The following is a 15,748-nucleotide window of genomic DNA, read 5'->3' as shown; positions in this document are numbered from 1 at the left end:
TCCCCCTCCATTTACCAAATACCAGTTCCAAGGGTGCTTCCATAGTCCTGCCGCCCAGAGTTGAAGGCTGAAATCCATGGACTTGGCGGGCGCGGGCCCCGGACGCAGTGAGCACTCGGTCAGCGTGTCCTGTGTCAGGACAAGGCGGGGGCACAGGCACCCGGGGTGGTCGTTACCAGGGCTGGGGCTTCGGAGTCAGCTGAGCCTGACTGTTGAGAGAGAGGAGAGAAAGGAAAGGGAAGGAGACGGGTAAGAGCAGGAGAGAATAAAGGGAAAGAAGGAGGCGGGGAGAGGAAGGGAAGAAAGAAGGGAGGGAGGGGGCTGGCGAGGGTAAGGAAATAAGTCATTACGGGCACACCTGCTGGGTTCCTGCGTGCCAGACTCTGAACTGGATGCTTTCTTCCTGTCCCACTAACTCCTCCTCACTGCATTTTGATGGAAATGCCCTTGTCCCCATTCTGCAGAGGTTAGCACCGAGGCTCAGGGGGGTTAAGTGGTTCCCACAGGCTGCTGAGAGGCCAGTGAAGTGGCTGAGACCGTTGGCCCACGCCAGTCTGACTCCAAGGCCTCAGGGTGCCAGGACCTGCGGTCAGACGCTACTTGCCCTCCCTGCTCAGGCTCCAGTGTCCTCAGGGTTCCTGGCTCCCCTTTGCCTGTGCAGGGAAGCTCCAGGGAGCGGTGCTGGGCAAGAAGCCAGGTTCTGACCACTGTGCTTTCCTTCCAGTGCCAGGTGACCGTGCTGACGGAGCCCTCACCCCCGCCCCAGCCGCCTCCCACCTCCGGCAGTGAACAGATCGGGTTTTTGAAGACTATCAATTGCTCCTGCCCAGCTGGAGAAAAGGTACCATCCACGGTCCACCCTCAGCCGCCAGCCCAGGGCCCCAGAGCTGAGTGGGGCAGGGTGGTCAGCAGAACCGGCAGTGGAGGTGGGAATTTCCCATCATGCACGTGGGCTGCCAGGGCAGGGTGGCCCCAGGCTCCAGGTGACTCTCCGGTCAGGGGACTGTCCTTGCTCCTTGGGCTTCTCCCTTCTTGATTTCTGTGCACGTTGGGAGGGGAGCTGCTCAGACCCAGCTGTGATGCACATCTTCCTGAAGTTCATAATGTCTTCCCAAGGCGCTTCTGGCTCCTCCCGGTCTCCTCTTCACTCGTGTGTGACTAAACCAGCCAGATTTGCTTCGAGAATAAGACTCTGCATGGGCAGCGGCTGAGGGTTTAGGTGTGCTCTGCGGGACGCACCCTCATCCCTTTCTTCTCAATGTTCCCTGTAATTAGCTGGACTATATAATCTAAATGCATATATGAGTAGAGTTGAATGCCTCTTGTTACTAATTTTAAAACCTAGTATGTTTCTGACTGCCACCACCGCCCTTTAGCCTAGATGAAATGTCTCCTCAAGTGCCTGAGGCCTTCATCTGTTTTTCTGTGGACGAACAGCCCTCTTAACAAGAAACAAGTTTCCACTGTTTGAGCAGAATAAACAGATATGTGAGGATGACGAAATCGAGATGGTCTCCGTGAAGATCTGCTCGACTGGTAGCCCCAGGGCCCTCGGTCTACAGCATTCAGTGTATCCATCGCTCTGCCTGCCCCTCCCAGCTCAGGGCCGGCACACAGGAGGTGCTCCCCAGCTTTGCAAGGGCCTTGGGAGACACAGACAAAGATACGAAATCGTGGTTCACGTTCATTGGGGTGGACACACTTTAAGAATTTCCTAACAGTTTTGTGTCAATAAACCGCCTGTCCTGGCAGCCTCTCCTCCCTCCCTTCTTCCCTCTCCTCTGTTCTCCTTCACATGCTCCTTTCTTCTTTCCACCCAGAGACCCCCTCCCAAGGAGCTCTCAGTCAAGTGGGGTTGTCCAACCATGGCCCAGCTGGCTGGGAGGCCACGAGGAGCCAGCTCTGTCATGCTGCGAGCTGAGGCTTTGTCTGGGGCGTCGGTGAAGTTAGGGGCTTCCGGCCTGGTGCTGGGTTAGGATTGGGAGAAGCCAGAGAGGGAGCCAGGGTGGGTGCACCCAGGGCGCTGGGCAGGGATCCTCATCCGCGCCCCTGGCAGGCTCAGGCGGTCCACAGACAGCGTGTTGATCCGGTTCTCACCCATCAATGTCATAACGAAAGCAACTGTCCAAACCCAAATCCTTTTGAATTCTTGTTTTCCATTGAAAACCCCAAACGGAAAGGGTAACTGCAGCAGCGTGGGGCTTGGCCCACTAGCCTGCAGACTGTGCCAGGGAGGGCGGCCGATGCTAGCTCTGCCCAGTTCATGGTCTCCCTGGAGCCCTGCCCTGGCGGGGCCCCTCGGGAGGAAGTCTGGGGTCAAGCAGGCCTCCATCCTCTCTTCCCGCCCACCTTCTCACTCTCCAACTCACAAACACCTGCTGGATCGCCACTGACCTCCTGAGCTTGGCTCACAGATCCCCTCCCCAACCTGTCCCCACTCTGTGTGGCCCCTGGTGGGTCCTAGTTGCCCTTCTAGCCTCATCTCACTCCCCTTTCCCCTCCCAATTTCTAGGCAGGCAGGAATGTCCTGTTCCTCTGCGAGGTCATGATCTTTCTTGCCTTCTGGAATTTGCATATGTAGCATCTTCTGCCTAAAACATCTTTTCCCTCCCGCCACCCCTTTTAATCTGCTAATGCCTGTTCTTCTTTCAAGACATCCGCAAAGAATCCTTTTCTGATCCCATTATTATTGTCTGTATGATCTCCCGCCTCCCTTCCTCCCTGCCTGCCTTCCTTCCTTTCTTTCCATTCTTCACATCCATCCATTCAATACCTACTCATTTAGCCCCTGCTATTTGGGACATTATGACCCTTTCTTTTCCTCTTCTTCCATCGACCATAACAATTACCACATTGGATTAAAACTGCCTACTTGTCTTTACTTCCATAAGCTCATAAATTCCAGATGGTGAAGACTGAATCTTTCCATGTCTGTATTTTCAGCCACTATATGAAATAATGGTTGAATTGATGGATAAGTGGACCCAGGGTATGAAGGATGGATGGAATGGCTTATTGGGTGATGCCACCCAGAGTTTGAGGCTGGCATTTATAAATTGATGGATGATCTTTCCACCAGTGGCTGTATTTGGAGGCCACATCCGAGTTCCCCATGTAGGTTGGCAGTGTGAGAACGGGTGCTCAGCTCCAGTGAACTTTGTCCAACTTATTGATCGGCACGTGGCTTACTAAGGGACTGGCTTATGAGCAGGTGGAGGGGATAACCAAGTAGTAAAGAGAGAAAGGGGGAAATTAAAACAGAACCTTACTCATTTCTTTTGTCTTTCTTCCTTTAGGGTGAAAAGGGCTTTGATGGTCCAGTGGGACTCCCCGGCCCAAAGGTCAGTACCGGAGCCAGCAGAGAAGCCCTTTAGAGCGTGAGGTCCTTTGATTTGCTCTCTTTGTAAGAAGGAGGAAAAAACTCCCAAACAATGGTGTGTTAGATTACTGTGCTGCGGGGTTTTGCTTCTGAGCTTGTTGAGATGGAAGGCTAGAGCAAGTGGCATAAAGTCCGTAACCTCTGAGTCCCTTCACGGTTCAGAGCGTCCATTTCTCAGCCTGAGCGTGTGATCGAAAAGGAGAACACGCATGCCCGGGCTCAGGTGCTGTTCGCTCCAACAGGCTCGGCCCTCCGTGGTCAGCTAACTCTGCATCAATCCTTTCAGGCCTCTATATTCCAGAAACTTCGGGGGTTGCGCTTTAAAGAGTCTATTTGTTCAGGACGCACGATCTGTTTGCTTGACGTGCGTGAAATTCTTTTTGTACACGTTTTCCAAACTCACGAATTGCTCAAGGCCAGGTGCCTCCTTGTGGGCTCCTCCCTCCTCAGCCGTGGACCAGCCTTTTCTCTGTCCACCATTGCCCAGGTTTATGGCATTTACGGAGCTGGACAGGGCTGTCGTCTCGCATCATTGTTTCGGTCCCGGAAAGCTGAGACCCAGAGAGGTGTGCATTGCCCGGGGTCACACAGAGGCTGAGGGAAGAGGTCAGCGTTGCCCAGTGGCCATGACCTGGTCTGGTGTTCGAAAGGGACTGAGTGTGATGGTGCAGACACCTAGCGATGACTGCATCCCCTTCCCTTCCGTCCCCCCTCCTCCCTCTCCCCCTCCCCCTGCCTCTGTCCCGCCCTCTCTCCCTCTTTCTCCCCCTCCCTCTCACCTGTATTACTTACGTTCACATTCATTCAGTGCATCACCATTGAACATCTCCTAAGGTCCCTTTTGTCTTCTCCCTTTTTCCTTCCTCTGTGTGTACCTCCTTCATCTTCCCCTTCTCTCGCCCTTCTCCCCTCTGTCCCCAGTGTGCTAGGATGGGGAGAATAGACAGACAGACACACGCACACACACAGGAGGTCCAGGGTGCCAGGTGTTCGCTGCGAGAAAGAGAGCAGGGGCTTCTGCCTTGCTGAGCAGCCCCTGGGCTGTAACCTCAGCTCCTGGGCTGTCAGATGGAAGAAGAGAGCAAAGCTGTTTGGGGGTTTGTGAACCTCTAAGTAGAAAACGTTTGTCTGAAGCAGTGGCCGTTCGCGGAGCGACCGAGCTGTGTTGTGGTCGGACAGATCTGGGGTTGTGCGGACGGCAGAACCCGACCCCTGACCCTGGGAGAGAAGATGAGGTGGGAGGGAGGGGATTCTAGGGAGGGAAACAGGTCCCACCACCTGCAGATAAGCCTGGCTGCCCCGTGGCTGATTGGCAGTCCTGGCCCTTTAGCCAGTGTCCCAGCCCATTCGTGGTTAAGATGCTGGGTAAACACCTTGATTCCAGTGGCTCCGTTTACCTAGAGGTAACTCAGGTCACATCCATAGGCATGGCCTGGTGGATCCTGGGTGCCCAGGCCTGTTCTGGATGCAGGGACATACCAGGGAGCCATATCCCCGGACTCAGAGCCAGCAGGAAGAGGCATGACAGGGGGTGGGACACTGGGTTGGGGGGAGCGGGACTGGGAGGGGGGCCCTGAAGCTTCCTGGGGAGGCTCCAGGATGCCTGGGAGGCCCCGCCCTAGCTGGGTCCAGTAGGATGCATAGGAGCTTCCGTTCCCATTCCCAGGGTCAAGCGTGCGATGCTGTCACCCACTTGCTTTCTCCAGGTGTCCTTCGTTCCGGGATTTAGGAGTTTGAGAAAATTATTCAGATGCTCCTTCCCTCTCCGGGGGTGGGAGGCTTGGCCTCATGGTGCAGTTGGCAATGACAAAATCGGCTGCTTCCAGAAAACTGGGGCAAGGTGGGCCACGGGAAGCTGGTGTGGGAGAGGTTGGTCGGAGGACCCGACCCAACGCTTGTCTCTGGTTTCCACCCCTCAGGGGGACATGGGAGCCCCTGGGCCGGCTGGAGCTCCTGGACCCAAGGGAGAGAAAGGAGATACGGTGAGTGAAGGCCCCTCCGCGTGGCCAGCGTGGGGGACCCCTCTGCACGGGCACAGGAGGCCTGCCGGCCGCTCCAGCCTCGCCCTGCACCACCCCACCCTCACCCCCCGAATTCTGTGCTCCAGGTTGGCAGTGGTGACTCCCCCAACTGGTCATATCTCACCCTGGCCGTTGCATATGGTTTTTCCTCTACCGGGAATCATTTTGCCCTCTGTCCACCCCCGTTTGCCCCTCACCTCCCCTTCCTGCCTGGCTCACGTTTTCGCACCTTTCAGACTCAACCAGGCATAGTTCTCCAGGGTATCTTTGCGACCCCAGGTCTGGCTCACACACCCCCTCAGTGCTCCCACATCCCTGGTGCCTGTCAGTCCCCGCATCAGCTGACTCCCTGATACCTTGGTTTGCGGTTTGTCGGTCCAGCATCCCCAGCATCTGGCCCAGCACAGACTGTGTTCATGGATCCTTCGGTTGATGAGCGAGCACAGTGGATGGTGGGTCAGGGAAGAATTACAGAGATAAACGATTCATGGTGCAGAGCAGGGCTTAGGAGCCACATGGCTGGGAAGCAAAGGCTGGCTCCACCAAGATACTTAACCTTTCTGTCCTCAGTTTCCTCATCTGTAAAGTGGGGAGGATAAAATTAACTGTCGAGTTGCATGATGAGGATTAAACGAGTTAACACATGTAAACAGTTTGTAACAGTGCGGAAGCAAAGTAAATGCTATCGTTCCTCTATTGTTACCTGGGCTGGAGGAAGCACTAAACCCATCCTTCAAACTGCATCTTGTAGCACCAATAGCACCAGTTCGGAGTCAGGTGGACCTCAGTAATCGTCCCTGGCTCCAGTCTTCATTAGCTGTGTGACTGTGAGCAGGTTTCTTAACCTCTCTGAAAACCTCGTTTGCTCCATTAGCAGAATAAAGAAAAGAACAACTTTGTCTATAAAATGCCTGGCCCGCGGTAGGAGGTCAGTGAATGAGAGTGAGTATAATCAGTTCCTTTTAGGTTCTCAGTGCTCAGGGGAAACCCAACGACAAGACGGAGCCGCTCCCCTAGAAGAGCTAGCCTGGCAGATACCCCGTGCCATCATCTGAGAGTTCATGGTTGTAGCTACACCGCCTGCCCTTCTTCACAGGGGCTTCACGTGGGTCCCTCCTCGCTCCTTAGAACAGCTTCTTAAACTTAGGCTCATCACTCACGGATGGGAAGCATACAGAATTTTCAGACTTGCGTGATGCGCTCGTGATCACATCAGGTGCTCTGCCTGTGTGTGGCAGAGGCAGGATTTGAATCTATTTTCATCTGAGTCTTGTGCTCACTTGCTGAGCTACACCTTTCACCCACACCATACACACCTGCCTCCTGTGCAGAGGTAGGAAGCACCTGCTCTGTGCAAAATAACATGGAACTAGGAAGAGAGGCTGATATTTAAACAGCATTCATGGTGTGCCGGGATCTGTGCTATATGTTTTACAGATTTCTGGCTCATTTAACCCTCAGATCAATGTTGTGAGGTGAAGGCTAGCGAAACACCCATTTTACTGATACACAGGAAAAAACCAGGCTACAGAAACTGCCTGTGAGAGGGCACAGATGTCGGATCTCACAGACAAAGCCTGCAAAGTAGCCATTGTAATTATATCCAGAGAACTAAAGGAAGCCATTCGGAAGGAAATAGAGGGGAGTATCGTGACATTATCTCATCAAATATAGAACATAAAGAGGTAGAAATTGTTAAAAAGAACCAAATGGAAATTCTAGAACTAAATGGAAATTTTAAAGTACAGTCACTGAAATGAAAAGGAAAATCACTCGAGAGGCATGATGGTAGGTTTGAACTGCTGAAGAAAGAGCCAGCATTCTTGAAAACAGATCAGTAGTGATCATGTAATCTGAAGACCAGAGAGAAGCAATAATGAAGTAAAATGAGCAGAGCCTCAGAGAAGTGTGAGGGCCCGTGAAGTGCGTCAGTGCGCACATAACGGGGGTACCAGGAGCGGAGAGAAAGGAGCAGAGAAAGTATTCAGAGAGATCATGGCTGAAGACATCCCGACTTTGATGAAGAGCAGTAATCTACACGTTCAAGAAGCCTCAGGAAGTCCAATCAAGAAAAACAAAAGGAGGTCCATCCTTAGAAAAATCATAGTAAAAAATGCTAACAGACAAAGCAAAAAAATCGAAAGCAGAAAAAGAAAAATGATTCCTGATGTACAAGGAAAACCCAATAAGATTATCAGCTGACTCATCACCAAAAATAATTGAGGCCAGAATGCAGTGGAGTGACAAGTTCAAAGTAATAATTATGACAGTGTATCATTGGGTATTTAAGAAATATTTGTAACAACAATAGCACAAAAATGGGGAAGAAGGAATAGATCACGTAGGAGTATGTTTCTAAATCTCACTGGAAGTAAGTTAGGGTAAATCTTAAGTAGATCCTGATAAGATGTATATGGTAAACCTCAAGCAACCTCCAAGAAAATAATTCAAAACTATATGGTGAAAATATCCTTAAAGAGGTTAAAATGTTGCACTGAAAAGAACTCATGTAATGCAAAAAAGAGCAGTAAAGGAGGAATAAAGGAACAGAAAATGTTCAGGAGACATAGAAAACAAAAAGTTAAATGGCATATGTAAATCTACCTACATCAAAAATAGCATTGCCTGTAAATGTATGAAACAAATCAGTTGAACAGCAGAGATTTTCAGCCTGGACATAAAAACAAGATCCAACTGTATTGTGTCTATAGGAGACACACTTCAGATTCAAATATATAAATACGTTGAAAGTAAAAGACGGACAATGCACATTCTACAAATAGAAAACATTAGAAATTGGAGTGACTATAACAGTATCAGACAAAACAGGCTTTAAAAAAAGTTTATAGAAATAAAGAGGAACATTTTATAATGATAAAAGTGTCGATCCTTTAAAAATATGTAACAATTATAAACATATGTGCACCTAACAGAGCCCCCAGATATATGAAGCAAACATTGAGAATTGAAATGAGAGACTTAACACCCCACTTTAATAGTGTGTAGAACAACTAGGAATGTGGAGAAATCGTAACTCATACATTGCTGGTGTAAAATGCAGCTGCTTTGAAAAACAGTCTGGTGGTCCTTAAAGGGTTAAACACAGAATTATATGACCCAGCAATTCCACTCCTAGGTGTGTAACTGAAAGAAATGAAAACACGTGTTCATACAAAAACTTGTTCATGGATGTTCATAGCAGCATTATTCATAATAACGGAAAAGTAGAAGCAATCTAAATGTTCATCACGTGATGAACGGATAAATAAAATGTGTGTCATAGCCATACAATGGCATAGTATTCTGTAATAAAATGAGGTATTGATACATGCTGCAAGGTGGGTGAACCTTGAAAACAGTTTGCTAAGAAAACACGGGCTATGAAGCCAGTCATAAAAGCCCACATATATGATTTCATATATATAAAATGTCTAGAATAGGTGAATTTATGGAAACAGAAAACCGATTTATGTTTGCCCAGAGCAGGGGGGTGGGGGGAAAAGGGGAGTGACCACAATGGGTTTGGGGTTCTTTTGGGGTGATGAAAACATTTTAAAGTTGATTGTGCTGGTGTTGCACCACCACATTTAGTACATTTAGTAAATGTACTAAAAAGCCATTGAATTGTACTCTTTATTTTTAGTTAATTTATTTATTTTTGGCTGCGTTGGGTCTTCGTTGCTGCACACGGGCTTTCTCTGGTTGCGGATGTGTGCAGGCTCCTCATTGCGGCAGCTTCTCTTCCTGTGGAGCGCAGGCCCTAGGCGCACGGGCTTCAGTAGTTGTGGCTCGTGGACTTAGTTGCTCCGCGGCATGTGGGATCTTCCCGGACCAGGGCTCGAACCCGCGTCCCCTGCATTGGCAGGCGGATTGTTAACCACTGTGCCACCAGGGAAGTCCTACACTTTAAATAGGTGAATTATGTGCTCTGTAGATTATATCTCAATAAAGCTGATGTGGAAGAAAGAATAGTACCATAATATTGAGTTGTTGGGAAAATTAAATGAGATAAAACTGACGAGAATCTACCCTCAGTAAATGATAGTGTCTTTTAGAGGCTCCTTGGCAGGGCTCATGAGAAAGCAGCCCACCATTTTGAATCCCAGGGCACATCTGCCATGGGTGATGTCATGCCGTGGAGATACTTCGTAGAAAACCTTTGCCTTCTGCTTTGCTTTTCCAGGGCAGAGGACCTTTTGTCCAAGGAGAAAAGGGTGAAAAGGTAAGCACCTCCCTGCTGTCTGACTCCTCCAAGGGCCGTGGATGTGGCCCGGGAACAGGATGGGGGACTGGGGTTCGGGAGAGTTATGTGCTGCCGTGGTGCTGCCTGGTAAGAATTTGGGTGGGAGGGAAAGAGGTTTCCTGGGCTGAGTGCCTCAGTGTGTGAAGTGGGAGGGAAGGGCTTGTTTAGGACGTGGATGGTTCACAGTGCTTAGAGCAGAGGGTACTTAATGGCGCTCATGGAAGTTGGGATGCAGAGCTGCAGACGTGGTTTGAGGACCAACATGCGGGGCATTCAATATCAAAATGTGTTCAGGCCTTGTTTGCAGTGATGGGAAGGCCTTGGACGGTCTGTGCGTGATCAGACATGCTGAGAAGGTTCGGATAGCAGGTGCCGATAGACGTGAGAGCGGGGCAGACCAGAGGAACTTGGGGAATAGTCGGGAGATTGTTGCAGAAGTACGAAGGCAAGATGATGAGGGACAGAGTCAAGGGTGGCCGCAGGACTAGACAGGCAGAGGAATGGAGGCCTATTCACATTCTCCCTGGATATGAATGTTGCATCTTCTTTAGCCTTCATCAGTCGTGATGATGATGTACAAGCTCGACAGATCCTGGGAAAGAGGGGATTCCTTCTAAAGAGGAAAGCTTTCTTAAGGTGTCAGCCTAGAAGGAGAAATAAAAAGCAGTCACTAAAAATGCCATTTTCCACTCACACCAGAGATTAAAAGTACATCTCCCATTTCCCAGGAGAGGCAGCCACAATACTTTGTAACATACATTTATGTTGGTTATTTTGCCGGAGTCTAGGTACTCGTAGACTCAGAATGCAGGGCATTGGACCCCAGAAGGATATCGTTACTCAGAGGGGGGCTCACATCAACCCCTTGCGTAGGGCTGATGGTATAAAGCAGGTGCCACTCTGTCAAGTTACTATGGAAACAGAGCTTTCATGTGCCCAGCTCGTTCTCTCCGTGTAGCACCTTTTATTTAGTCCGTTCATGTCTAGAGATTTACTCTAAGGAGATAAATCAAGGCTGTGCACAAGTACATACCCACACGTTTCGTAATTACAGCGTGATTTATAAGCCAGCCTGGAAACAACTGTAATGCTCTGCAGTGGGCAAAAGGTAACATGAGTTATTGTACAGCTAAATAATACAATGGCATTTAGGGACACAGAATCACATTTAGAAGGATAATTAATGACCCAGAAAATGAAGATAGCATTTTGTTAATTTTTAATTAAAACACATTGCAAAATATCTATACAGTATGACCCCGGTTGTGTTTATGTGTGTGTGTGTGAGACTCAGAGAGGGAGGCTGATGCTGGGGCCAAACCCCCATTGTTAACCACTGGTTGTCTGTGGGTGGCAAAACTATGAGAGTATTTATTTTTTCCCTTACTTTTCTTTGTGTCTTCCTTTATTCCACAATGAACTTCTCTTTTTTAACCTCTGTTAAAAGCACAGGCACACACACGCACACGTAGTAACTACTGCACAGGAATACAAAGCCATTTGAGAGACAGTGTGACACACAGCGTAACAGGAGCTTTGCCCCAGGCAGACCTGGGTCAGTCGAGGCTGTTCCCAAGCTCTGCCATCTGAGTCTGGGTCTCCCGCTCCCTACAGCAGGACCGGCGCCACCATCTTCCACGATTCCTGTGTGGTCTCAAAGCACAGCGCCTGGAACCTAGGCGCTCAGCTTTGATAGTTGGCAACATGTTCGGTTCCTAAGAGCCCAGAACCCGGGCACAGGGTATTAACAGGACACCCACGTGTTCCTCGGGTTCAGGACTGGGGCTGTCAGAGTCCTTGAAGTCAGGGTGCTCAGCCTGGGCCGTGCTTCCCAGGCAAGACCAACGTGCAGCCCCTGGGCCGGCTCGTCCTCTGAGTGGCGTGCTGTCCTCACGTGCTGGTGCCACCAGGAGCAACGGGCAGGCCGCCTTTCTCCCATGAGCATGAGCAGCAGCTGCGTCTCTGCCCCGTCTGTTCTGGTTGAGCTCAGGGCAGGCGGCCTTCTGCTTCTGGAGGCACCTCCCCGGTGCCCCCAAAGCCCAGGCTGCAGTGCTACGCTCAGGACCTGAAGCTGCCGGGCCGCAGTCCCAGCCGGGAGACCCCCTCACACATCCGGTGCTGGCAGGAGAGACGCGTAGCTGGATCGACTCCGACACTCCTGTCTCTGTCTTTGGTTGACATTCTCCTGCGGTTGGGCATTTTTAGCAAAGTCTGAGTCTAGATTGTGCCACATCTGAGCTATGTGATTCGGGATGAGTCACCTCCGTCTCTGGGTCTCTGCTCCCTCATCTGTAGAAACGAAGGGGTGGGATGTGATGATGCATAAGGGACCTTGCAGGTGGCAGTTCTGAGACTTGGTCGTCAGCCCACCCCCAGCCTGAGTCCCTGGGGCTGTCTTCTGTAACTTGGAGTCTCTGCTTCCCCTCCACGATGCAGCGAGGCCAGGGAGAGTCAAGGGGACAACAGGATCCACAGAAGGGAGGAGGCCACTGGTGACTCATGCACTTGGACAGAGCTTAACAAACTGGCTTTTTTGCTTGAATGTTCTCTCGAAAGCAGTCGCAGAGCACCAAGGGGATTGGACGGACTGGAGCCCGATGTGTCCAGAAATCATGTGATGCTGAATCTTGCTGTGGTTTGTTGTTGTTTTTTTTAATTTTTGGTGATGTAATCAGCCACTGTGACAACGTGCATTGGCCTGTCTGAGGGCCAGGCACCGTGTAAGCTGTGTCCATGCTTTATGTCTCATTATTAAGACAGTGCTTCAGGGAAGGCACGGCTATGCCCTTTTCACAGATGAGAGAACATAGCTTAGAGGTCAAGTGACCTGCCCAAGGTCACAGTTAGTAAGATGGCTAGAAAACACAATCACTCGTGAAGGGAAGCTGGAAGGCTGATTGAATTACTCCTTTTCCTGCAGCTGAGGAAACTGAGGCTCAGAGAAGGTGAGTGACTGGCCCAGTGTCACACAGCTGAAACACTGCCAGAGCTCTTGGCCTCCTGACTTTCCCAGCGCCCCCCACCAAATGCCCAAGACCATTGTGTGGTGCTTTGTTCCTGGGCTGCCTCTGCCCCTCGTTTTGGAAGCTAGCCTTCTCTCTGGTTCCTGTTCCACCCCACATTCACCACGGGTTCTTGGGACAAAGCTCCCTCAGTGTTTTAATATGTATGAAATCGGGCTTAGGGAAAGGGGGAAGCAGGCTTTTAGGGGCTGCCTGAAAAGATCTGCACATAGCCCAGGTGTTGGGGGCACGGAAGGAGAGAGAGATAGGCATGGACCCTCCTTCACAGCGTCTGGAAGACAGCTGGCACTAAATAAATGCCTGCCTAATGAGTGAATGGATGGATGGAGTGTGGACCTCCATCATCCAGGACCAAGAGCCAGTAGAATGGTCACGGACTCTGCAGTCAGAAAGGTTCAGCTTCAAATTCTGGCTCCACTTCATGTGGAGCCTCAGGTTCCTTTTCTGTAAGAGTGAGAAAGGGAATGATAGTAGTTCCTACCATGTGAGGTTGCTGGGAAGGTTAACCCAGTGCCCCACGTAGCAAGCCCTCATGATGGGTGGTGCTGCTGTTCTTGTCGCCCCATCATCGTTGGCAGTGCTGTCTTGGTGATGAGGATGATGATAGAGGAGGAGGAGGAGAGGGTATCATCATCAGCATCATCATGGTTTGGACCAATGCGGATGGGCTGGTTTGGACCAATGCTGATGGGCTGGTTCAGACCAGTTTTGGGGGGAGTCGGGGAGCAGGGAGGGGTGATGACTTCCGTGCCCTTCCCACCCTTGGTCCTTCCATGTTGACAAAATAAATTAATAAGCACAGTGAAGATGTTGGTATAAGGTTTCCTATGGCTGGACACTGAGTCTTTTCCATGGAGATGTGGTCCATGAGCCCCACGGTAGAAAAAAATTCAGAAACAACAAAAACAAGGCCAAAGTGCGTGGTGTCCAGTGAGCTTCCTTTCGCATCCCGAGGGCCCTTCTGCTCTGGGGGACCAGAGCCTTCAGGGGAGGAACCCCACAGAGAGGCTGCGTTGTCGTCCTTTCCTGGACCCACAGCGCCCTCTGGTGTCTGGAAGCCAGAGCGTCGCTCCAGTTTTCCTCTGCAGGGGTCCGTGTGATACTGGGGAGATCTCTGCCCTTTGGGGGCGTTCCTCTTTCCTTTAGGAATCTAGCACCTGGGGGGACGAGGGCAAAGAGAGCTTTCGTTTTGTGCTCAAATGTGGGCTCAGGTGATGGAAAGAAAGCAGGTTCGGGGAGTTGGGCAGACCTGGTTTGGATCCCAGCTCTGCAGTGGCTGGGTGAGCGTTGGGTGGTGTCTCTCTGAGCCTCAGCTTCCTCATCTGTAAAGTGGGGCCATTGATGCCCACCCCTTAGGGCTGTTGTGGGGCTTATAGGAGGTTGGCAGTGCCTGTGACAGCACCTGGCTTAGTCCCTGGCACGTGGTAGTGCATGTAAAAATCTGTCCCTTATCTTTATTCCTTTCTTTTGTCTGCTAGAAGCTATTGCTAAAATCCATAAAAGAGTGACAGATGTGCTTCTTCAGTAAACAGCATTCAAGTACCTAGTACGTGGGAGAGTGGTGGGTTCACAGAGCTGTAAAACATGGCTTGGGCCTCCCCCAGAGGCTCACTCACCAATTCAGCAGAGGAGACATGCACACACATTCTGGTCACGTGGTTATTTAATCATGAGTGTTTCTTCTTCTTCCTGGTCCTTAATCGAGTCTGTTGTGCCACCTCCATCCTCCACCCTGTTACACACTCAGAGGGTGACGACGCTGTCAGGAGACCCTGCCTAGGACACCGGTCACATCAGCACCTTGAGGGTTTCCCAGGACACTCGGTGTTGTACTGCTGGGGGTGCTTAGAGAATGAAACTAAAAAATACCTAGGAAGTTATCGTAAGCAGAGTTCCAATGAAGGGAAAAACAGAAACAAAACGACCTCAAGCTGACTCTGTTCTTTATAAGTACTCTTAACAATGACCAACCGCAGCAAAAAATGGAAACAACCTGATGGAAAACTGCATTTCTTCAACCAGAAGGACATAAGTGAAAATTAGGAAGCCCTTATATATGTAGATGTGCATGCAACATGGCGTAAATGAAATGGTAGAATAGGAAGCCATATGCGCTCACACACAAAATGCGTGTGCAGCGAGAATAGCCAGTGCACTGGGGTAGTGGGATTTGGGATATTTCATGCCTTGTTAGTTGCTCTTTATGTTGCTATAACATTAGTACTTTTGCAAAACATAAACATTTAACTAACAACTAGAGCTTAAACTTAATATGATGAAAAAATAAAAAATAATAGTATATTTACAGTTGTTCATGCATGAAATCCAAAAGCAGTATTATTTTGGAGGGAAGAGCCCTCTCTCCCAGCATGGGGCATTTGCTGAGTCCTGGACGCTGTGACAGCTGGTCCCAGATGACAGAACATGGCAGCGGCTGAGGGTCAGGCTTTGGGAACCTGGCACTGCCCCTGTCCTGCTGTGTGACCTTGGAAAGGTCATTACAGTTCTCGGTGCCTGTTTTCTCATATGTACACTGAAGATAATAGTAACAATAATAGGCTCTTGTAAGACTGAAGTGAGGGTTAAGTGATTGCATCCACGGAAAGAACTTAGCAGAGCACCTGGCAGATCAGAAAGCATTAGCGGGAATCAGGTCTAAGCCACCCGGGCACTGGATTCTCTGAGCGTGATGGTCAATTCGGACACATTATCTACATTAGTCCAAACAGAACGACAGACTCAGTACTTTCACTTAGAAGCCCGGGGACGGTGTTCTTTCCCCCAGGGCCTGGGGCTGTGCGGTGAGAGCCCGGATATCACTGCAGCCATGCAATGAGCCAGGTGGGGTAAGGCAAAGGTGACACACACAGGTTGGGCCCAGCGTGGACCCTTGTAGATGACGTTGCAGAGCGGAGTCCCGGCTCCCCTAAGCCAGCATCGCCCACTGCTCAGATACACAGGGCAATGCATTTCCTACCGGGGCTCTTTGCTTTCTTTACGAGCAGCTGCTGGTATTAATATTCGAATTTAGAGTTGGGATAGGATGTAGAAGGCGGCCCTCAGGTAGAGACCTGCCTAGACC

General features: G+C 50.3%; 1 protein-coding gene across 1 annotated transcript in view; it reads left to right on the top strand.

Moving 5' to 3' along the window:
- COL22A1 (collagen type XXII alpha 1 chain) overlaps nucleotides 1-15,748 on the top strand; it is a 247,984-nt gene that overhangs the window by 66,195 nt on the left and 166,041 nt on the right. Inside the window, exons 8-11 of the mRNA XM_061171582.1 lie at nucleotides 725-841; nucleotides 3,297-3,341; nucleotides 5,299-5,361; nucleotides 9,584-9,622. Coding sequence (XP_061027565.1) covers nucleotides 725-841; nucleotides 3,297-3,341; nucleotides 5,299-5,361; nucleotides 9,584-9,622 — 264 coding nt within the window. The remainder of the gene's footprint in view (nucleotides 1-724; nucleotides 842-3,296; nucleotides 3,342-5,298; nucleotides 5,362-9,583; nucleotides 9,623-15,748) is intronic.

This window comes from Eubalaena glacialis, chromosome 17 (assembly GCF_028564815.1).
Source record: "Eubalaena glacialis isolate mEubGla1 chromosome 17, mEubGla1.1.hap2.+ XY, whole genome shotgun sequence".
Taxonomy (NCBI): Eukaryota; Metazoa; Chordata; class Mammalia; order Artiodactyla; family Balaenidae; genus Eubalaena; species Eubalaena glacialis.
This window is presented reverse-complemented; position numbering and strand designations above follow the sequence as displayed.